Source organism: Pristis pectinata, chromosome 7 (assembly GCF_009764475.1).
Source record: "Pristis pectinata isolate sPriPec2 chromosome 7, sPriPec2.1.pri, whole genome shotgun sequence".
NCBI classification, from domain to species: domain Eukaryota; kingdom Metazoa; phylum Chordata; class Chondrichthyes; order Rhinopristiformes; family Pristidae; genus Pristis; species Pristis pectinata.
In genome coordinates, this window is record NC_067411.1 from 23,111,204 (window position 1) to 23,135,983 (window position 24,780).

The 24,780-nt window shown below is 42.0% G+C and overlaps 2 protein-coding genes across 4 annotated transcripts in view; both read left to right on the forward strand.

Moving 5' to 3' along the window:
- The window catches only part of dmgdh (dimethylglycine dehydrogenase), an 86,924-nt gene extending 74,347 nt beyond the window's left edge, over positions 1 to 12,577 (forward strand). The window contains exons 14-16 of the mRNA XM_052020677.1: positions 1,055 to 1,114; positions 1,711 to 1,845; positions 10,467 to 12,577. Of these exons, the coding sequence (XP_051876637.1) occupies positions 1,055 to 1,114; positions 1,711 to 1,845; positions 10,467 to 10,682 (411 nt within the window). The 3' untranslated portion in view covers positions 10,683 to 12,577. The remainder of the gene's footprint in view (positions 1 to 1,054; positions 1,115 to 1,710; positions 1,846 to 10,466) is intronic.
- A 9,642-nt stretch (positions 12,578 to 22,219) lies between these two features.
- The window catches only part of arsb (arylsulfatase B), a 65,936-nt gene continuing 63,375 nt past the window's right edge, over positions 22,220 to 24,780 (forward strand). For 2 of the 3 annotated variants that reach the window (XM_052020679.1, XM_052020680.1), the window contains exon 1: positions 22,232 to 22,517. In XM_052020679.1, the coding sequence (XP_051876639.1) occupies positions 22,275 to 22,517 (243 nt within the window). In that variant the 5' untranslated portion in view covers positions 22,232 to 22,274. Of the gene's footprint in view, positions 22,518 to 24,780 lie in introns of all 3 variants that reach the window. The other variant, XR_007956712.1, reaches the window with a different exon arrangement.

Below are 24,780 nucleotides of genomic sequence, written 5' to 3' on the forward strand. Positions count from 1 at the left end.
CTGAATTAACCAGGCCATGTTGTTTGACTGCCCGACAACAGACTCACTATTCTGAGCTGTATCATGGGAAGAAGTTAACAGGCAGGCAGAGGGAAAGATTCAAGCATGTGCTCCAAACTACAATAAGAAATGCAATATCCCCACTGAGGTCTAGGAAACTCTGGCCCATAACTGCCCCAAGTGGAGAAGGAGCATTCAGGACAGTATGGAGAACTCAAAGCCACAAATTCAGAGCTCACAGAAGCCTTGTGTAAGCAGTACAAGGAATGGGCCATCTCACAAACTACCCACCAGCTCAGCTCATCAACCACCACCTGCCCTGTCTGTGGAAGAGTCCGCAGTAGACTTCATTAGCCACCTCAGAAGGCACAAAGCAAAAGTGGAAGTCATCCTTGGTCCTAAAGATCTGCCTAAGATGATGATGATAAAGCAGGCACTGGGAGTCATCTCCTACTTTGTCTATGCAGCCATCCTTAATTTGTAAATTTAGGGTCAACAATCAATTTAATTTCAAGGTCATTAGAGCCAAACCTAACTGAGTCATCAGAGGATGCATTTGACTGAAGGAGCTGCTCCCTTTTTCTTTATCTCTCTTTTGAGGGTTATGGGGAACTGGCACATAAGATGAGTTGAGGCCACCATATATCAGCCGTGAGCATACTGAATGGTGGGGCAGACTTGGGGGATCTGGTGGCCTACTCCAGCTCTTATTTTCTTGTATTCTTGTGTTCATCTCTAACTTCCACTGAGACCAGCTGCCTCAGCATAAACTGGGAATTAACTATACCTGTCTGTGTGGTTCAGTAACACACCATTTAATTCATTCACCACCTCATTTTTCAAAGACCTTCAAATTTATTTTCTAAATGATTCTCTGCTTAGTGCTGAGTAAGTGGATCTTCTTGGCAGCTATTATCTAAGACAAGTTATTTTGTAACCCTCATCTCAGTTTGTATAAATACATCTTCAACTTTGTGGTATGATTTGTAAAGTACTTGATTTGCTGAGGGTTTAATTATAAAGAAATATATATGTACCTTTTTTTGTCTTCCAGATGAACTGTGACACAAACGCCTTTGAAGCAGGATTGGACTATTTCATCAAGTTAAATAAAGTAAGAGCGATTAATGAATGTCAAACGTTACCACCACCTGCATTGATTAACTTCATTGCCCCCATCGTCCTTTGGGAGTGTTCAATGGGTTATTTCACTCCCTTCCAATCAAGTCATTTTGCGGTATCAATAATACTCAGAACTGACTCACTACATTTATGCTTAAATACTTATGCTGTTAATCCATTTACTGCTGACCATCTTGTTCTGATCTTAGGCTTTTCCAATCCACTTACCTCCCTGCGAGTCCTATTCTTTCAGGAACTAAACACATCAAGATCTGAACGCAGTAATCAGCAGGGGCTGATTCAACAGTCACATTTCTACATTATCTTTTCCCCTCACAGTTAAGCATTTCTATTGCAACATAAAATGCTACATTTTAGAGCAAAATCATTAAATATGAAATGCACATTTTAATAAGGGGAACATGAAGGTCAAGAAGTTTTAACTGTACTGGGTGTTGCTTTGCAGCAGCCGAGTACAAATGTTTTTTTTTCCATATGCATGGGTAATTTCTTGACAAAGAAGGTAATCAGAATTTCCTTCATAGTGTATAAACAGCTAAAGTATGTTGTTTATTTTTTCCCATTCAGCCAACAGAATTCATAGGAAAACAGGCTTTACAAAACATCAAGAAAGAAGGGATAAAGCGCAAACTAGTGTACTTCACCATGCAAACTGACAATGTGGATCCTGAAGGAAATGAAAGTATTTGGTATGAAGGCAAGGTGAGTCCAAAGAAAATTTAAGTGCCATTTAAAAAGAATCATAGCGAGGGGTGAAGATCTGCATCATTGTTAGTGACAGGTGAAGGGCTAGAAGATTGGAAGGTGGGTAATGTTGTACCTTTATTTAAGAAGGATTGCAAAGAAAAACCTGGGAACTATAGACCAGTAAGCTTAACATCTGTGGTAGGTAGGTTACTGGATGGGATTCTAAGGGATAAGATATATATTCACTTGGAAAGACAGGGGTTGATTAAGGATAGTCAGCATAGCTTTGTGTGTGGGAGATCATGTCTCATGAACTTGACTGAGTTTTTTTTGAAGAAGTAACCAAGAAGGTCAATGAGGGCAGGGTAGTAGACGTAGTCTTTATGGATTTCAGTAAGGCCTTTGATAAGGTTCTGCATGGTATGCTGCTAATGGAAAGTTAGATCGCATGGGATCCAGAGAAAGCTAGCCAGTTGGATACACAATTGGCTTGATGGTTAATCAGAGGGTGACAGAGGAAGGTTGATTTTTCGGACTGGAGGCCTGAGAATAGTGGTGTTTCCCAGGGCTCAGTGCTAGGCCCATTGCTATTTGTCATCTATATCAATCATTTGGATGAGAATGTATAAGGCATGGTCAGTAAATTTGCAGATGACACTAAAATTGGTGGTTTCATTGACAGTGAACATGGTTATCAGGAATTACAGAAGGCTTTTGATCAGCTGGGTAAGCAAGCCAAGGAATGGCAAATAGAGTTTAATTCGGATAAGTATGCATGTGCATTTTGGGACAAATGAGGGTTGGACCTTCACAATGAACAGTAGGGTCCAGAGGAGTGTTGTAGAACAAAGTAACCTAGGAGTACAAGTATATAGTTCCCTGATAGTGGCATCACAAGCAGACAGGGTGGTGAAGGTTTTTGGCATGCTGGCTTTCATCAGTCAGGACATTGAATATAGAAGTTGGGATGTTACGTTGCAGTTGTACAAGACGTTGGTGAGGCTGCATTTGGTCACCCTGCTATAGGAAAGATGCCATTAAGCTGGAAAGAGTGCAAAAGAGATTTATCAGGATGTTTCCAGGACTTGAGGGACTGAGTTATGGAGAGAGTTTGTGGAGCAGGCTGGGACTTTATTCATTAGAGCGTAGGAGAATGAGGGGTGATATTAGAGGTATATAAAATCCTGAGGGGCATAGATAGGGTAAATGTGCAGAGTCTTTTTCCCAGTGTTGGGGAATCAAGAACTAGAGGACATAAGTTTTGGGTGTAAGGGAAGAGATTTAATAGGAACCGAGGGGCAACCTTTTCACCAAGCAAGTGGTCCATATATGGAATGAGCTGCCAGAGGAAGTGGTTGAGGCAGGTACATTAACAACATTTAAAAGGCACTTGGACAGGTACGTGGATAGGAAAGGTTTAGAATGATATGGGCCAAACACGGGCAATGGGACTAGCTTAGAATGGAATTTTGGTTGGCATGGACCAGTTGGGCTGAAGGGACTGTTTCTGTGCTTTATGACTAATTCTGTGGTTCAAAATCAGAAGTCATGATGCTTGACAAACATATGCCCAAACTATTTAATTCAGAAAGGCATTTCAATTACCTCTAAAGTAGAATAACTAAATGATTGTAAGTAGAGGATTTTATTCCTGCTCTGCAAACCTTTCTTATGCTTCCTTTGCTCAATAACTTTAGTACATGAAATGTATTCTCTGCTTCTCTTACAAAGCACTACTGCATATGGCCTAATGTACACCAAGTCCTGATTACCCAATATACCTAAAATTTACTTCCAGTTTAAAACACCTTAATTTTAATATACTTATCCTTGCTTTCAAATCCATTAAGGGCCGTGCTTGTAATCTTCTCCAACCCTCTTCCATTTCTGGCTTTTCTCACTGATTTTATTCATGCCACCATACTTTTGGCTGCCAAGGTTCCAAACATGATCTCTCTTTATTAGCATTTCTGCTTCAGTACTGCCTTTTCAGCTCCTTAACACCTACTTCTGATCAAAATATAGGTCATCTGCTGGATGTTCCTTAATGTGACTTGGACTTTTTGCTTGTTAATGCACTTGGCAAGCACTTTGGTATTTTTACTGTGTTAAGGACACTGTTTGAGGAAACTCATTGTAGTCTTTAGTGGAAAGGTGGAACTAAATGATCTTTATGATAGAGAGGAAATGATGTAGTTATGGAGCAACATCCATTCTGCTGACACCTGATAAGAGGTTTAATGGATGCACACATTTTAGTAGTGGTGCACAGAACAATCCACTGTAGAGTAATTGAAATGCCTTCCTGAATTAAAAAAAGACTTTAGAATAACAATGAAAGCAAAATATATAAAAAATGCAGGACTTTAAAAAAATGTACTGAAAATTCTCAGAATCTGTGGAGAGAGAAGCAAGGTTAATATTCCAACTTGATGACCTTATAATCAACCTGACAGATACGAGGTGTATCAAATACAGAGAAAGGGGAAGATTGGAGAGGAAAGAACAAAAGGGAAGATTGTGGGTCAGGGGGGTGGGTTGTTGATTATAATAGAGAAAGAATGATCATGTGAGCAAATGTGTTTGATAACAGGACAAGTAAAGAGGCAAACAATAGGCTAGAAGTGATGTAAACAAATAACAGCAGTATCATAGCCTGGGCCTGCTGTCAAAAAAAGGGAGCAGACAGTTAACTGAAGTCTTTGAATCCTGTGTTGAGTCCAGGTGACTGTAAAGTATATAATTGAAAAATGAGCTACACTGGCTTGAGCTTACATTGAGTTTCAGTGAAATAAAATAGGAGACCAAGGACATGGAGGTCAGAAGTGTGATGGAGAATTAAAGTGATAAGTAGTCTGAAGCCTAAGATCATGCTTACTGAATAGAGGTGTTCAGCAAAGTGATCATTTAATCTGTATCAGTGGCAGAGAATACAGGATACTAAATTGAATGAAGTGCAAGTAATACACTTTTTCACCTGGAAGGAGTGTTTGGAGCCTTGGATGGTGTTGTGAGAAGAGGTTCTTTGAGGTCTTGAAAGGTAGAGGACTCTGGACACAGTCTTTGGCATTTTAAAAATAATTTAATCACAAAGACAAACATGGGAACAGAATGAATGGGAACAGAGGCACACTCACACACAGGTGATCATGAAATGTGGGGGAAGTTACAACAGGGGTGAGAATGCACACACAATGAACTGGGTACAAACAAATCAAGGAAGAAATAATACAACCCCTACCACCCTCCTTGACTCAGTGCAAGCATCAGCTCTTTGGTCCCACAGATCCTTAACTAATTACCCTTAAACAATGTACAACTCACCTCAACACCCCTCAGAGCAACAGAACCAACCATGTGGCACTTTTTATACTGCTGGAGGGCTGGTTGGTCCAGCCCAGCTCGTTCAAAAGGGCCAATGGCTCAGTGCCAGCAAGGACAAAGGTGTTTAAATGGGCCAATAGTTCAGGTGTGCACTTGATGGGTGGGGTGGAACTGAACCTTGATTGACAGTGGTGTGTCTTCTGACTCAATGAGCAATGCTGTCATCTGACCAGATGAGGCCAGTGTTGTCACTGTCACGTGACAGCCATGACCTTTCACACTACAGATGGTGGGGAGGAAATTAAAGAGCAGGAGTTGGATATCTTGCATTTGGTCAAGAAAGTGAATGGGAAGAGGAGTAGTGTTGGGACTGAATAGAGGAGCCAGTGTAAGAGAATGGGTGCAAAGTGTGTTTGGTGATGGTATTGTGTTAAAGGATGGCTGAAATACCAATGTATGAGGTGATGAGGATGGAGGCTGATGGGTGAGAAGATGAGGATAAGTGGAACATCATCATGATTATAGGAAGAAGGGAAAGAGGTAACATCAGAAGTGCATGATGTGGAATTAACTTGGGTATGAGCCCAGTCAACAGTGTTGGTAAGGAATATTGTGTTCAGGAATGAGAAAGATATCCCATTTGAACAGGGGCTTATAAGACTGCATTTTTAGAACATATGTAATGGAGGTGGAGAAACTGGGAGAATGGTACAGAGTCCATACAGAAAGTGGGGAAGGAGGATGTGTAATCAAGATAGCTGTGGGAAATATAGGAGTTAATGGTTGTCCAACCAATCCCAAAAATGGAGATAGAGGAGTCAAGAAGAGGAAAGGAAGATTGGGGAATGTGCCACATAAAGGTGAGTGAAGGGTGGAAAGTTATTGAAATTTCAAATTTTGTGTGAGAGCTGGAAGCAGCAATGGTATAATCAAAAAAAGAGGTGAGAGCCAACCTGATGCATCTTAGAACAAAGAGAACTTTGTCTACCCCATAAAAATGAAGGCATAGCTCGGAACAAACAGGTTCCTATTCATTTATTGGAAGTGGGTGGAAGCAAAGGACAGCTCAGTGACAAAGTGGTTAGTGGTGCTGCCTCCTGGTTCCAGGGACCTGAGTTTAACCTTGACCTTGAGTGTTATCTTTGTGGCATTTGCATGTTCTCCCTTTGACTGTGTGTGTTTCTAATGGTTGCTCTGGTTTCTTCCCATGTCCCAAAGATGTGCAGGTAGGTTAATTTGCTACTGTAAATTATCCCTTAGTATAAGTAAGGGGCAAAAAAGAATCAAAGCGGAGTTGATAGGCATATGAGAGAAAATAAGTTGCAGGTTGGTCTGTTTCAGCCAGGTGTTGGTAGATGTAGTCTATCTGGACTTCCAAGAATGAAGAGGGGCCCTTACCCATCCTACTGGAGTTGGGGGAGTCAAGGATTTAACATCCATGACAAAATCATTAAAGCCAAGAATCTGGAAATTTAAAATGGGGCATCAGATTGGAGTGTAGCAGGGAAGAGACCAGACAAGGAGAAGGAAAAACTGGACATGAAAAAGAAAATATAAGTTCCTTGGAGCCAGAACGGGTTGAAATGTTTGGTGAACCAGAGCAGTCCTGTTTCTAGACTTGTTACGAAGATAGAAGGAAATGTGCTTTATTGGAAGACTATGAAGTGGGAGACATGAGGAGTAAATGAGCTCAGGTGACCAATACAGTCATAGAAATTCAGTACCATGCTCTTTCCATCGGAATCTCCTCCATTGTAGTTACCACTCACTGAGGTTAGAATTAGGCAGGAGCCCAGTGAATATATTCTGACCAAAGTTCCGTGATGTCACTCAAGCCCAGTGTTACTTTAACTGTGTGGAAATTAAATCTCATTCAGTGGCTTCAAAAACTAGCTGCTGTAACCAAGAGAACCATTTGAGGATGCACCTTACTAATTAGTGAATTGTTATAGATTTCAGGAACATGGTGATCGCTTTGTTTTGAATTGTTTGCCTTACTTATAGAATTACATAGGATTTATAGCATAGAAATAGGCTGTTCAACCCAACTGGTTAGCATCTGTATTTATACTGCACACAAGCCTTCTCTCACCGACTTAGTCTAACCCTATCTGCATACCGATTTATTCCTTCCACCTTTGTCTACTTACCTAGCTTCCCCTTAAACCTGTCTGTTATTCTGCTTAACTGCTCCATGAGCTAATGTTGAAAGCTGCTGAAGAAAGTACAGGATAGTTTAGGAATTGTAGTGTCAGTCAAAAGAAATGAATGATCAAAAAATCTGTGACTGGTTTGATTCCTTCAAAAGATCTCGAGATGGTCGTCAGGGGATGGGTGCCTTTCCTTCAATATAAACTGTATTCAGCAATGGTGGTGGTGGGTAAGGGTGTTGAATGGAGAACTTCAGAATGGCAGTGCTGGTACCAGATCATTATTGCACACTCACAAAATGATAATGTAGTCTGCCTATGATGCATATTTCCAGTAGGTATCAACTTAGTGCAAACTAATGTCTTCAGCAGAATAGCATCTACAACAACTTCTGGCAGAAATTTGTGTCTGCTCATTGGATGTCTTTTTGGCACCTGATGTGCTCAAATTACAGGAACTACAACCTCAGTTTCAAGGAAAAATATGCTTACATTGTCCCTTTCATTTGAGTTTTACGATCAATGTGGTAGTTTGAAGTGTAGTTATTAGGGGAAAGTGTGTTAGCATGGATTGAAGACTGGTTATTTCATGGAAGAGGGAGGGTCAGAATAAATGGGTCTTTTCCAGGCTGGAAGGATGTAATTAGTGGAGTACCCCAAGGATCAGTTCTCAGCCCTCAACTATTTACTATTTAGATCAATGACCTGGAGGAGGAAGCAAGGTGTAAGGCATTCGAGTTTGGTGAATGTCCCAAAATATGTGGGAGGGTATGGGGTATGTTGCAATGAGGATAGTTGAACTATACAACAGTGTATAGATTGAGTGAATGGGAGGAAACTTGGCAAATGGAATTTCATGTGGACAAGTGTGAAGTCATACACTTTGTAAAGAGGAGTCAAAAGACAGACTATTATCTAAGTGGAGAAAAATTGCAAATGAGTGAAGTACAGAGGGATCAAGATTCTCTTGAGCCTAAATCACAAAGAGAGAGCATGCAGGTGCAGCAAGTAGTTAGGAAGACAAATGGCATATTGTCCTCTATTGCAAGACAATTGTGATTTAGAAATAAGGAAGAATTGTTACATTTGTACAGGGTGTTGGCGATGCCACACCTGGAGCATAGTTTTGGTCTCCTCATTTAAGAAAGGATATACTAGTGTTGGAGGCAGTCCAAAAGAGATTCACAAGGCTAATTCCTGGGATGACAGGGTTATCCTTTCACAAGCAGTTAAAGAAGTTGATTCTATGTTCTTTGGAGTTGAGAAGAATGAAGGATGATCTTATTGAAACATATAAAATCTTGGGGGGGGAGGGTGTCATAGGATCGATGGGTGGTGAATCTCTTGATTTCTCTACCCTGGAGAGTAATAGACTCGTACATCACAGAAACAGGCCGACCATGTCCGCACCAACCTTTGCACCCATCTATACTAATCCCATTTACCTACATAGATCCATAGTCTTCTATGCCTTGATGATTCAGATAGTTGTCTAGATGCTTCTTAAATGTTGTGAGAGAGCCTGCCTGCACCACCTCCTGAGGTAGTGCACTCCAGATTCCAAACACACTCTGTGTGGAAAAAATCCTGCTCAGAACTCCTCTAAACCTCCCACCTCTTAGTAAATCTATGCCCTCTTGTCTTAGACACCCTCACTATGGGGGAAAAAGATTCTTACTATTTACTCAATCTATCCCCCTCATAATTTTGTATACTTCTATCAGGTTACTCCTCAGCTCCAGGGCAAACAAACCCAGCCTATTCAATCTCTCTTTATAAATGAAATGCTCCAATCCAGGCATCATCTGGGTGAACCTCTTCTGCAGTGCAGGTCATTGGAGATGCATAAAGAAGTTCTTACGGATTAGGTTGCGATTTGGTGAATGTCCCTTTAAGGCATAGTACAGTAGTGTGTGTGTGTAGCGTGATTACGACAACAACAGGAGATAATGACGTGCTGATGTTTTGGTTCAGTCAAAAAGAGAGAGAGGGAGAGAGACACCCTGCCTGCTGGCCTCTGTATCGATGGATGAAAAACAATAACTGTATCTGTCACTACAATCCACGTATGGATTTTTGGAATAATCCAGTGGAGTCCATTTTGTCGTTAACCTGTAGAGGGAAACAGGTATTTCTGTGGACGGCCACGTCCTGAATGCCTTTTGGGGTGGCAGTTACTTCGGAACAAAGCAGTGGAGATCATCAGTGACTGAGGTGTCGTATGGGTTCCATTGTGGAACATTTGGATTTTGTAATTTCTCTCTCTTCTCTCTCTACATTTTCTCTTCAGTCAACGGTGGTTTTGCTCACGTTTCACCTTATGGCTTGCTGAACTGAACTTTGAGAACTATTCCTGGACTTGGAGTTTGGGAATTTGCCACACACACCTTTCGAGTTTAGTTTTGGGGTTAATGTTTAATATCTAACATTTTTATTTTTATTATCATAAGTAGTTATTAATAGTTTCTAACACATACATGACTCGGTGTGTTTCTTTTGTTGCTGGTACATAACAAAGTGGATAAACTTTTCAAAGATCAGGGAATTCAGCATTTTGGGAACTGGTGCAGAAGAGCAGTTGATGCTCGGAACAGATCAGCCACAATCGTGTTGAATGTGGGGCAGGCTTGAGGGGCCAAGTAACTTACTCCTGCTCCTATTTTCTTGTTTACTATAGGAAATATGGGGTCCAATTTGCAGACAGCTAAATCATTCAACAACAATGGACTAACACCCGGATAATCTGTTGTGGTGTTGGGTGAAAGACAGATTTTGGCCAGGACATAAGCAAGAATTCCCCTGCTCTTCTTCAAAACAGTTCTATGGGATCTTTTATAACTATGGATATAGTGATTTTGGTTCATTGGACATGGTGTAAAGCCATTTAGTTTAAAATTAAATTGAAATATTGTCAAGATGTAACATGAATGGCAACTGTTGGTAGTGAAATATGCCCCCCACTGCTGCAGCAGAGGTGTTGAGGTACAGTATTGGTGTTTTACCTTGCATTCAAATATGAGTGCTTAGAGTTTGCTATCCCTTTCATTTCTACTGCTATTGTGAGTCACTTTGAAGAGCACAAATTTCACCAAAGAATTAAACTTTGTGCCACCTCTTTAAATAGATTATTGAACTTATGAAGCAATATTCTTGTGTGTTAAGGTTGTAGGTAACACTACATCTGGAGCCTACAGTTACAACACACAACAGAGTGTGGCCTTCGCATATGTGCCTGTGGAGCTCAGCAAAATAGGACAACACCTGGAAGTGGAGCTGCTAAATAAAAAGTATAATGCAGTAATCATCCAAGAACCATTGGTATTGACGGAACCAACTAGGGCTCGAATGAAGAAGAAAAGTGAACTTTCAAATGTTTGATGGAAGGTATTATTTTTAAAAAAAGGCAATGCCAATGCTGTAGATAACATTGAAACAAAGTATCTCTTGGCTTTTTAAATGTGAAAAATAAGTACAGAGTTGGAAATTTGTAAGTAATTTTAATTAGTTACTTCTGCAATCTCCATCTGTCCAACAAACAAAGAGATCTGTTTTACAAATACAATGAATGTGCTGGGTCATGTTTCAGTGAGGTAGGAACCATTTTTATTGAGCCATGCTTAAACTGGGACCAAACTTACAATTACCAGGGATCCTGTGTGTTTGTGTGAAGATGCCAACCTCAGCAAAATGCCCTGCAGGAAGTATTATGTACTCTCACTGATGTTCTATAGCAGAATGTCAATCTTTCCCATTATAAGTGCAGTAGGGAAATTTGCCTCAGTGTTAACAAAACACCCTACGGCCCTAGTATTATCATTGTCTCAAAAGTACACATCAGAAATTGCAACCAATGTAACTAATTGGAAAAAATCAAAAATATCTAGCCAACTCTTCCATTTAAGGATTAAAGACTTCCTCAAACCAATTAACTAATGCTTTAAATAATTTTTAATCTGAATTCATAAAACACCTGCTGTGGGATATGAAAATCCTTCAACCAAATGGGACTAATACTTTGAAACCAATTATTTTCCAAAGTCATGTACCATCTGCTCCCTTTGTGCATCTATCACTCTTTAGCTATTCAACCATTATTAAATGTATGGGAGTTTATTTAAGCTTCACTTCAACAAGGCAGAAAGTCTCACTCATGACAGGATGTGATTCATGTCTTTTATAAAACTTGATATAACTGAATAATGAAAAGTAAAACTGCAGTTATCCTCTACTAATTACCTTTGCCGAGTCAAGGAAGTAAATAGCTGATCTTGAATTTGACTTCACCTTTGTGGATGCTGGTGGATATCACATTTCAGAGTATGGATCAGCTGCCTATGCAAACTTTCATTTCTATAACCACAACTACAAACTCTTACAAGTATCGCTGAAGTGATTTTAGGAGTAAAAACTTCTTTAATTGAGTTTATTTCGAAGTTCAAGTTCATCCAAGATCAAATATTCACAACACCAACTTAATCAGCAGCTGTCCTGAACAAATAGGGTAATGATAAATGAACATCAAGTAACACTCTTACTCACTGGTCTGCTGTGTTGCAAAGTCAGTGCAGTTATTAGATGAGTGGGGGCTGTTGAGAATTAGGAGGTGCTGAAAATGAATATATCAAATTGAAACCGATTCACATTGCACCAATGACATTATTGAACTGAAATGCATTTCTGCAAAATAAATTCTTGTGCTTACTAAATCCATCCTGCCATAAATAACAGCAAAATATTCCAAAAATGCACTTGTCAATAAGTAACAATGGAAACAAGTAACTTGAAACCCTCCTTTGAGCAGGAATGGGAGGCATTAACGGGATTCTTGGAAGTTGTCCAGTAGCTTCTGATAGAAAGTTAAAGGGATGACTTATCCCTTTTATTATGAAATGACTTAAAGGTTAACTACTGGTATGCTCCTCAAAAGCAAAACATGAAAATTAGAGAACTTGAAGAATGATAGGAATAACTCATATACATTCTTTTATTCAACTCTGTCTTTAGTATGTTACCAAATTTATTCACTAGACAATTGGTAACGAATAGTAACATTTTTTGAAACTGGCCATACTATTGTGAATGATTTGTTTGATTTGAAGGAATGGCATAGGAAGTAATGAGGCTAAGAAATCATTATTTGTAATTCAAAGTATAAAATGTGAACTAATTTATCATTAAATGGAATATTACTTGCCTTAATCTGTAATATGTATGCATTTGATTATAAAAATCACTGAATTACATTAATACTCTGCAAATAAAATGGATTTATTGAAAACCCTTTGGTTGTCTGTTTCTTTTTAATAAATTGGATTCTTATTGCATTGAATTTATACTCATCTTTTATTTCTAGAACTAGCATGCAGAAATAGTTTAGACGAGAGGTAGTTGGATGAGATTAAATGTTTCTTGGATAATTGAACTGTCCTTGCTTGTTCCTGTTTCTTCTCCCCCTCCCCAAAAAGTGCTTAATTGAGAAGTTATCAAGTTATTTTACCTTTTGATTTAATTTCTTCTTCACTCATACTTGCTTTCCTTGGCTGATCTAGAACTTTGCAGGTAACCTGCAACTTTACAGGAGGCATAGAACTGCAATGGTTGTTTAATCTTTCTAATTAGATATAATCTGTGATAACAACATAAACCAGACCATGTTCAGTCCACCTAGCATTTGACTATAAGCTCACTTCTGCACTCCCAGCAGAGAAACTGCACCCAAAGGGAATGACACTCCAGCCCAATTCTATGACTCACACTTCTTTCCAGCTCTGGTCTTCTCTTATAGGTTGTGATTATGGGATCACCTGACACATTCAATGCTGTCTGTGAACGACATCCAAGCATGGTTACGATTTATAAGATAAAATACTGAATTTTTTCCCAGTACTTTGATAGTTGAATAACTAATAATAGTTCCACTATATTGAGTTAAACAATACAAGACTTTTCCACATTTCCCAGTTAAATTTCATAGATGATATATTCATGTCCCACTCTACAGAAAACAGCCTCTCTTCCCTAATGCTTTCTGAGCCCTAACCCTGATCCTGGGTCTTTCTCTGAATGTTCTCTCCCTTCATGGACCTATCAAGCTCATCCATGGGATTCTGCCCTGGTCCCTTGACCCTATAGCTTCTAACTTAAACTTGAGTACATCCCTTCTAAGCCTCCATGCTGGCACAAGTGAATTCTCTGATACTGTTCCCCACCTATGGAAAATGCAGTCGGTATTGGTATTGGTTTATTATTGTCACTCGTACCGAGGTACAGTGAAAAACTTGTCTTACAAACCAATCTTACAGGTCAATTCATTACACAGTGCAGTTACATTAAGTTAGTACAGAGTGCATTGATGTAGTACAGGTAAAAAAACAATAACAGTACAGAGTAAAGTGTCACAGCTACAGAGAAAGTGCAGTGCAATAAGGTGCAAGGTCACAACAAGGTAGATTGTGAGGTCATGAGGTCATAGTCCATCTCATTGTATAAGGGAACCGTTCAATAGTCTTATCACTGTGGGTTAGAAGCTGTCCTTAAGTCTGGTGGTACGTGCCCTCAGTCTCCTATATCTTCTACCCGATGGAAGAGGAGAGAAGAGAGAATGTCCTGGGTGGGTGGGGTCTTTGATTATGTTGGCTGTTACACCAAGACAACGAGAGGTAAAGACAGAGTCCAAGGAGGGGAGACTGGTGTCCGTAATGCACTGGGCTGTGTCCACAACTCTCTGCAGCTTCTTGTGGTCTTGGGCAGAGCTGTTGCCATACCAAGCCGTGATACATCCTGATAGGATGCTTTCTATGGTGCATTGGTAAAAGTTGGTGAGAGTCAAAGGGGACAAACCAAATTTCTTTAGCCTCCTGAGGAAGTAGAGGCGCTGGTGAGCTTTCTTGGCCATGGCATCCACGTGGTTTGTCCAGGACAGGTTGTTGGTGATGTTCACTCCCAGGAACTTGAAGCTGTCAACCCTCTCGACCTCAGCACCATTGATGTAGACAGGTGCATGTACACCACTCCCTTTCCTGAAGTCAATGACCAGCTCTTTAGTTTTGTTGACATTGACATTGTTATTCTACACTAACACCCATCCCCTTAGTACCTCTCTCCCATCTTTCAAAACCACTTTCCTCTCCTGTGTCATTAAATGTGATTATACCTTCCATTCTTTGTTGCAATTCAATGACTGAATCTCTCCAGTGAGATTTATGTCTCTTCCACAGTGCAGAAAAATCAAATTTTCAAGTGAAGAATTCTTTGGGACAATCATCATGATGGATTTTTCCTCTTTTTCAACCTCTGTCAGTGTTCAGAACCTATACTCTGGTCCCCATTAGTTGGATTTTCCTGGAGCAGGGCCTGAACCTAATGGATCTGATTCAGAAGCTATAGTCATTCTATCCAAAAGGCAACACCCTGCTGGATAGGAACCTAATGTTTAGAGACAATTTATTAGTCACCATTCTGGAACTCTCTAGAAATCTTTACCTCTGATTTTGAAATCACCACTTGCCAGAGACCAACTCCCATTTTATGAGTTAAGATGATTGCTTTATGGTTTTGTGACTTACCCAACAGCAGAGCTTCCTTAACCAGTGGCATCGTTAACCCACAGTACTACTGTGTAACACAAACAGACAAACTGTTCAAACCACATGATTGCAAATATTCCTTGCAACGACTTTCTGCATTCCTTTTCATTTGATGTTTGTTTCTGACTGAATGACCTGAGCCTTCTTTATGTCAGGATTCAAGCACCCCCTCCCAGACTGATTTCTTTAGTATTATCCAGAATTAAGTTCACAAGATCACAAGACAAGGGAGCAGAAGCAGGCCATTCGGCCCATTGAGTCTGCTCCAAGGAAAGGGAAATAGAAATGGGGAATGGGGGAAGAAGAAGAAAAAAACTATTCTAATCCCAATTACCGGCCTTATCCCCATATCCCTTGATATCCTGACTATTTAGATATCTATCTATCTCCTCCTTGAACGCCCCCACTGATCTGGCCTCCACTGCTGTACGTGGCAAGGAGTTCCACAAATTCCAGTTGTCCATCTGATGCCATTGCCACCTCTCACACAACCTACATTTACTCATAAAATAGTAGTAAGGCTGTATTTAGTGGCCATGTTAAGTTTTCTACCAAATGGTTTTACACTGAGAGACTTGCCAGTTCACTTCTGACATTTCTCCTAACTGGTCTACCCTTTATATGACTCCATACCCACTAATGTGGTTGGCTCTTAACTGCCTCCTCAATTCAGACAATTAGAGATGAACAATAAATGTTGCATTGCCAGTGACATCCATGTGAACCAAATAAATAAAAAAAAATCAATTCCTCCAACTGTTTTATTGATTTTTTTTAATGCTCCCAATCATGAGCTGCCTCACTGAGGCATCATATGCCTCATAAATGTATGAAAATTGCCTGCTATTATGTTAATAGGACTCCAGTGTAGTTCTAGTCAGGACCTGAACGGAGAAGCTGATGTGGGGGTTTCTTTTAACGATGAGGAGGCAATGGTAGTCAGGGGATCTTATTCTATTCAGAAATGTGACAATACTTTCTGTCATTCTGAGAAGATAGATAGGGCAGCTTAAATCATGAACACTGATTAAGAGGAGTCTTCCTGCAGAAAGAAGGCTAACATCAAATCTTTTAAGAAATACTTCCAAACACTACTTACAAGAGTTCAATAGCGCTTTTATCTCTGCAGATCCCATCAGTTGTATTCGATAGCTTTAAGAGCCATCTGGTCATAGGGCATAGCTTAGCCAGACACCAAAGCCCTTTGTAGGTGCTGTGTGTTGTGCCTCAACATGAAGACTGCTTCCAGCAGTTCCCACTCAGGGGGATTTTTGTGACGCAAGCTTGAATTAATTCTGGCAGTAAATGGGGAGCGAATAGCCCACCTAAATCCTAGTCACTGTGGCTTTCAAGACAAACATTGTCCCAATTCAGCTCTGGACCAGCATAGGACAATGAAAATAAAACACCTGCAGATGCTGGAAATATAAAAACAATAACTGAAAATGCTGGAAATTTTGGCTCTCTTCCCACAGATGCGGCCTCACCTGCTGAGTATTTCCGACATTTTCTGTCTTTGTTTTAGACAGCCCAGGATAATGTTTGAACAAGGGGAGAAGGAAGTCACAGGATAGGCAATTGTTTATATGTGTTGTGCTTCGCAATATGGGACCATTGGCAGCCTATTACGGGAGCCTGCTCAGCCTCAGCATCAGGACCCTGGCAATGGTACAACATCTGCATGCATTCTGCCAGCTGTAATAACATTTACTGTAGAGTTTGTAAGAAAAGGTTATTTACAAAAGTAATTCACACTTCCTGGAACATCTAGTGCCAGCTTGATCTGCATCATCGGGGCCTTCCATCCTGTAAAACTTGTTTCATAGCTGTGATCATATCAAGCCCCACCTACAAAAATTTGTCAAAGCCTTGGCGTTGTTTTTGTTTTAAAAGGGCATGTATCCCACTTGGTTATCTTGGACCAAATGACCTGCTCCTGAGCTGTAATATTCTCTGATTCTATTGGAGTATCAAGTGCTTATTCTCTGGGCACTGTGACTGAGTAAAGGTTGCAGGTAGGAGGCGCAAGTCCTATCCATCCATTCTAACTGGAAGTAGTTGAATTAATTGCAGATTTGTGACCTCTACAATTGCTTTCACCTTTACAAATATTGTGATATAGTTACATGGTTTTTGAGCCACCATCACCTGCACTTGAAGACTGTGACCACAGACCTGGCACAAAAATCAGTATTGCTCCCTGCCTTCTTTCAGACTTCTAAGACTTGGACTACCCATAGTCAGCATCTCAAATTCACTGGAAGGATAAGCAAACCAATGTCAGTGTGCTCTCCCAGGCCAACATCCCCAGTATAGAGGCCCAGTTACACACAATCTGCTATATTGGCGAGGCTATATCACTTATATACCCAACACCAGAATACTGAAACAGACATCCTATACAAATCTGTCATGAGAAGAGATTACCTGGCATGCAGAGGAAATGATGCAAGGATGTGCTCAAAGCTTCCACGTACAATTACAACATCCTCACTGACTTGCGAAAATCTCTGACCCCTGACTGCTTCAAGTAGAGAACAAGCATTGAGGTTATTACCGAGAAACTCAAGGCCAAGCATCCAGAGCACACAGACTGGCCCAGCTAAAGCGGCAGAAGGAACTGACCACCTCACAAACTACCCACACACCTGGTAGTACCCACACACCACTACAGCCACTACTGCCCCATCTGTGGAAGGATCTGCAGTTTCATCATTGGTCTCATTAGCCACTTCAGAGCCCACAAAATCAGAGTGAAAGTAAGTTATCTGTGATCCTGAGGGACTTTCAGAAATCACTGGAAATAATCAGATCAGCTCGTATCTATGAGGGAAAAACACAGTTATTGTTTCAGGTCAATGACCTTGCATCCAAACTCCAATTTATATTAAGCAAAGGATAAGCTTCATTATATTCCCAGGAAAGTAAAATAACAAGGCCATTTTTTGAGGTGAGCAAATACAGACTTTCATTGCAATGTGAAAATTGCAAAAGTGTAATATTCTGCTAAGTAGGGTGGACTTGAAATACATTAGTCCTCATTATCAATCCAGAAAGGGTTAGGGATACAGACTTCTCATGGATAACAAAAAAAATGTGGATACCACTAAGACCTTCTCCAATGTATTTGATACACCTCAAATAAACATAAATATGCCCTATAATACTTTAAAAGTATTAATGTGCATTAATTAACACATTTAAACATCTAAGTACTGTTGTGGTTGAAGGAGCCTCTCTGTAGGACACTTTCTATAAATAAGGATCAGTTCCCAGGCAAGTGTCAAGTGGCTCCCTGCTGTGTGACATGGCAGCTGTTATTTTAATAGAGAACTGTTTATCTGTACAGCTGCACTTTTAATTTCAGAATTGATCAATACTTACAGTACATTGATACATTCAATGGAAGTAATTTGAAGGCTTCTTCTTGCTTACATGAATGGTTTCTATATCAACCATATAATTTCTGATGGTAGATCTCTACTCCCTTTCACATACAATACATAAAGGAAATATTTGTTAACAAAGCAATATGAAAATTAAACATCATAAAAAATCATGTATTTGATAAAATAATCTTGTAGAAGACAAGCTGAGAAGCAATCTTGCAGTACCCACCGTATAGTATATTAATAATAATTGTGACATTGTTGCATGGATGGCGACATGAAAAGTAACTCCAAAGATGATGAGGGTAAAATTAGAGATATTCATTTTGCTTGGCTTATTACTGATCTTCATCTTCCTTCCAGAAAACAGATGATGGCTCCTTTGGGTTAAGGAGAAATGATGTGGTGCTCAACCTCTTTTCTGATGGAGGTAACGTGGGGGGAGTGGCTAGTTCTTCCTTTGGGCTGGTAACTATTCATCTTGTAGATGAAGATTGGGAAGGAGAGGGAGTCTGGGAGCAAGATGGTGGTAGGGAAGAGGCACGGGGTTGTGATCTTTCTGCTAGCCTCTGTTTTGCAAAGAGAATTGGTTGTGGAGACCTATGATGCCTTTTTCTTTAATTCCATATAAATTTCTTCATAAGGAGTCAAAGCACATTCTATATCCCTTTTGACTTGAATGCTACGCTCCTGAGATGGATCATATTTAAACAGTAAATCTATCAATGCTTTCGATGCTCCCATGATTTCTGCGATCTTCTCAAGAGTCCAGATGGGGATTTCAACATCTTCCTTTTCTTCAGCTGATTCCTCAGACTCACTTTGTACTAATTCTTCCAAATCTTCCGTTGTAAGCTCTTTTCTTTCAAGTAATTCTGCAAACTCTTCCTCCGCCATATCAGAAAATCCTTCTCCTCCAACTTCACGAGCCAGTTTAACGATGCGGTAAAGAAGCACGGGCTTCGCCATGTGGCCGGCAGCGTTGCCACACATCAAGAGGGTCACATGAGCCTTTGCAGCCTTGAAGCCCTTTTCTCCTCTTGTAAGATGTATGTTTGCATTGGCATACGCTTCCACCACAATGACATTTGTCTCTGTGAAAGACTCGTTCAGGACTATATCCTTTTACTTCAATAAGTTTCTGTAACTTCTCTGGATAGCCCTTGGCAACCTCATGATCAGCTAATGCTGTCTCCCCTCGTAAGCTTATATTATGTAACAAAAAACGCTTCCAGAAGTTATCAAACCATCCTCTACTGGCTGTAAATGTTCCTTTGCTCGTTGCTGCACCCTCGTCACCAGTCTCCTCTCTGAGCACATTGTACAGTTCCAGAGCCTTGGCTTGAATTGATACAAGATCGACGGGTGCATTTTTCTGATTCATGTCCTCTATCCACAAGCTTAAAGCCTTTTCCATTTTCACCATAGCTTGGTCTCTTACCACATGAGCTATTTTTGCACTTTTGGGATCACTAAAAGCTACACTTGCACGAATTTCTTTCGCTTTAGACTTGATTGAACGAACAGTTGACTCATTCACACCAGTCTCCCGACTGCAGCGCCACTTAAGCCACTGGCCAGTTTATCCAAGACTTCCACTTTTTGCACTAATGTCATCAACGGTTAGCGTAACACTTTACAGCATCAGCGACCCGGGTTCAATTCCGGCCGCTGTCTGTAAGGAGTTTGTACGTTCTCCCCGTGTCTGCATGGGTTTCCTCTGGATGCTACGGTTTCCTCCCACATTCCAAAGACGTACGGGTTAGGAAGGGCATGCTATGCTGGCGCCGGAAGTGTGGCGACACTTGCGGGCTGCCTCCAGAACACTCAATGCAAAAAAAATGCATTTCACTGTGTGTTTCGATGTACATGTGACTAATAAAGATATCTTAATTATCTTACTTTCTTTTGTCTTTTTGGTGTTTCACTTGTTGATTTACGTTTTGACATTTTTTTAAACAGTGAATTAACACATTAAATTGCAAAATTTAGAATGCAAAGTACAGCAGGAGGCACATGTGTGGAAAATTAAAAACAGAACATGCTGGAAAGACCCAGCAGGTCAGGCAGCACCTGTGGGGAGAGAACCAGTTAACATTTCACGTCTGGTACCCACTATCACAACTCCAGGTATGAAATTGGACGATAGACCAGTATGCAGAGGCTTCCGCTCTTTTGATGCCTCTGTTATGGACAGGCACGGTAGTGTAATGGTTAGTGTAACACTATTACAGTGCCAGCAACCCGGGTTGGGCAGGCACAGTAATGTAGCGGTTAGTGTAACGTTATTACAGTGCCAGCGACCCAGGTTCAATTCCTGCTGCTGTCTGTAAGGAGCTTGTACATTCTCCCCGTGTCTGCGTGGGTTTCCTCTGGGTGCTCCGGTTTCCTCCCACGTTCCAAAGACGTACGGGTTAGGAAGTTGTGGGCAATGCTATATTGGCGCTGGAAGCGTGGCGACACTTGCGGGCTGCCCCCAGAACACTCTACGTATAAGATGCATTTCACTGTGTGTTTCAATGTACATGTGACTAATAAAGAAATCTTAAAATGGGGCCTGTGGCCTACCCTGTGGATAGGCAGTTGACTACAGCTCTGCCTTCAATACAATAATCCCAAGCAAGCTTGTCACCAAACTCCGAGACCTAGTACTCAACACCTCCCTCTGTAACTGAATCCTTGACTTTCTAACAAACAGACCGCAGTGAGGATAGGCAGCAATACCTCCGGCACGATTATCCTCAACACTGGTGCCCCACAAGGCTGCGTCCTCAGCCCTCTACTCTACTCCCTATACACTCACGACTGTGTGGCCAGATTCTGCTCTAACTCCATCTACAAGTTTGCAGATGATACTACTGTTGTAGGCCATATCTCAAACAGCGATGCGTCAGAGTACAGGAAGGAGATAGAGAGCTTAGTGGAATGGTGTCATTACAACAACCTTTCCCTCAATGTCAACAAAACAGCTGGTCATTGGCTTCAGGAAAGGGGGCGGTATACATGGAGCTGTCTACATCAATGGTGATGAGGTCAAGAGGGTTGACAGCTTCAAGTTCCTGGGAGTGAACATCACCAACAGCCTGTCCTGGTCAAATCACGTTGATGCCACGGCCAAGAAAGCTCACCAGCACCTCTACTTCCTCAGGAGGCTAAAGAAATTTGGTTTGTCCCCTTTGACTCTCACCAACTTTTACCGATGCCCAATAGAAAGCATCCTATCTGGACGTATCACGGCTTGGTACGGCAACTGCTCTGCCCAGGACTGCAAGAAACTGCAGTGAGTTGTGGACACAGCCCAGCGCATCACAGACACCAGCCTACCCTCCTTGGACTCTGTCTTTACCTCTCGTTGTCTTGGTGAAGCAGCCAGCATAATCAAAGACCCCACCCACCCAGGACATTCTCTCTTCTCTCCTCTTCCATTGGGTAGAAGATACCGGAGCCTGAGAGCACGTACCACCAGAAGTAAGGACAGCTTGTACCCCATGTGATAAGACTATTGAACTGTTCCCTTATACAATGAGATGGACTCTGACCTCACAATCTACCTTGTTGTGACCTTGCACCTTATTGCACTGCACTTTCTCTGCAGCTGTGACACTTTACTCTGTACTGTTACTGGTTTTACCTGTACTACATCAATGCACTCTGTACTAACTCAATGTAACTGCACTGTGTAATGAATTGACCTGTACGATCGGTTTGTAAGAAGTTTTGCCCTGTACCTCGGTACAAGTGACAATAATAAACTAATACCTATAATAAACCAATAACAATAACGAGGGTGAGAGTCCATCAGAGAAGGGGCGCTTGCGCAGTACGATCATCGCTCGACCAATCGCTCGACAGCGCGCTGGGACGGCGGGACCAATCCAGCGACAGGAGGGCTGGATCTTGTGAATGAAGGGCTGGACCGTGTGACCAGTCATGTGACGGCGCCCTGTGTGTTTGTTGTCTTCCGGGTACTCGGCCCTCTCCCAGGACCGGGGAGGATGGAGCCGGCGCTGCTGTTACTTTGCTTTCATCTCCTGCTTTCCGCTGCCTTTGGCTCCCAGCCGCACATTGTCTTCATCTTGGCCGATGACTTTGGCTGGAACGACATCGGGTATCACGGCTCCGAGATCCGAACCCCTGTCCTGGACAAGCTGTCCGACCAGGGCGTCCGACTGGAGAATTACTACGTGCAGCCCCAGTGTACGCCGTCGCGCAGCCAGCTACTGACCGGCAGGTACCAGGTAAGGTATGGTCAGGCCAGTGTTCAGAGCGACCTGTCACAGTACTCGCACTTGGAGCCCCCTTCAGCAAAACGTCCCGTTATTTCAGGTGTGTGTATGTGTGTGTGAGTGAAGGGAGTTGGGGATGACGCTCAAAATGCGAGGGTATTGATATCAGGGAAGGATGAACTGCCTCGATCTTTTTCGTCTTGAGAAGGCTGAGGGGTGATTGAGTGGAGGGCTTCAAACTATGAAGGGTTTTGATAGAGTGGATCTGGAGATTGTATTTCTGTTTATTGGAGAACATAGAACACTACAGGCACAGTACAGGCCCTTCGGCCCACAATGTTGTGCCGACATTTTATCCTGCTCTAAGATCTATCTAACCCTTCCCTCCCACATAGCCCCCTGTTTTTCTATCATTCATGTGTCTATCTAAAAGTTTCTTAGATGTCCCTAATGAATCTGCCCCCACAACTGTATCATTAGAGGCTCTTAATACGAGATAGTCACCAAGAGAATTTGTGAGAAATTTCTTTACCAGAGGATGGTGAGAATCTGGAACTTTCTACCACAGGAAGTGGTTGAAGCCAAGTACAGATGCGTTTAAAGAGAGTTTGGATAAGCATATGAGGGATTTGGGAATGAAGGTTATGCTAAAACAAAGAAAATGACAGATGGAGCTTGAGCGGAGCGTAAATCCTGGTGTGGACTGAATGGCCTGTTACTGTTTTATAAATTTTGCTTACTACTGTGGTGGAGGACACTTTGAAGTTATTTGAACACAATTAATGGTGAGATGAGAATAAAAGGCTGCAGATGCTGAGAATCTGGAGCAATAATCTGCTGAAGGAACTCAGCAGGTCAAGCAGCATCTGTGGAGAGAAAGGAATTGTCAACATTTTGGGTCGGAACCCTGCATCAGAACTGAGAGTGGAGAGAGCCAGGAGAGGAAGAGTGGTGATACAGGATCCCAGGGTGATTAGACTGAGGAGGGGTGAAGGATGATTGGCAGGTTGATCCAGGTAGGGGAGGAGTGGAGTTGGCAGACAGAAGTAGGTGGATGACGAATGGATGCAGAGAGGCAAAAAGGAGAGGTAGATGGAGTGAGGTGAGGGGGGGGGGGTGTGTGAAGGTTGGAGGTAGATGCTGGAGGGAGATATGCAGGAACACAAAGGGCTACCAGTGCTGGAATCTGATGTTAGTGGGGGGTGATAATGGGAACAATTAGGGGAGATGTGATTGGCAGATTGAACAAGAACCGGATGGGAGCTGGGGTGGGTGGGTGGACAAGTGTGGGTGAAGCGGGGGGGGGGGGGCAAAGATGAGAAAGGAGACAGAAATGGGGGAACTGGATGATGATCAGAAGAGGGGGGAAGGGGGAAAGCACATCGGAGGGGTGGGTTACCTAAAAATTTGAAAACTCAGTGTTCATTCCATTAGGTTGTAGGTTATCTAGGCAGAATATGAGGTGTTGTTCCTCTAATTTGCGTTGGGCATCACCCTGACAGCGGAGAAGACCGAGCGAGGATGGACAGGTCAGCATGGGAAGGGGAATTGAAATGGCATGCAACTGGAAGCTCAAGGTGGACATTGCAGACAGAGTGTAGGTGCTGCGGTCGGTCTCACCGACGTAGAGGAGGCCAAATCGGGAGCACCGAATGCAGTAGCCAAGGTTGAAGGAGATGCACATGAATCTTTGCCTTATCTGGAAGGACTGTTTAGAGCCCTGGAATATGGAGAGGGAAGAGGTGTAAGGACAAGTGTTGCACCACCTGCAGTTGCAGGGGAAAGTGCCAGGCGTGAGGGAGGGATGTGTGGGGATGGATGAGCAGACCAGGGGATCAGGGAGGGAGTGGTCCCTGTGGAAGGCGGAAAAGGGTGGGGAGAAGAAGGCGTCACTGGTAGTGGGATCTCGTTGCAGCTGGTGGTAATGAGAAAGGATAATGTGCAGGATGCAGAGGGCAGTAAGGTGAAAGGTCAGGACTAGTCTTGTCTGGAGGGAGGTGGGGTGAGAGCTGAAGTCCTAAAAACAGAGGGGATGTGAGAGTGGGCTCCACCAACCACAGTAAAAGGGTAGCCAAATTCCCTGTAAAAGGAGGATATTTCAGATGTCCTGAAATGGAAGGCCTCATCTTGAGAGTAGATGGGAAAAGGGGTGGGAAGAGGTGTAGTCTAGGTAGCTGCGGGAGTTGGTGGGTTTATAGTAAATGTCAGTAGATAGTTCATCTTCTGAGATGAAGACAGATACCTAGAAAAGGAAGAGAAGTGTCAGAAATGGTCT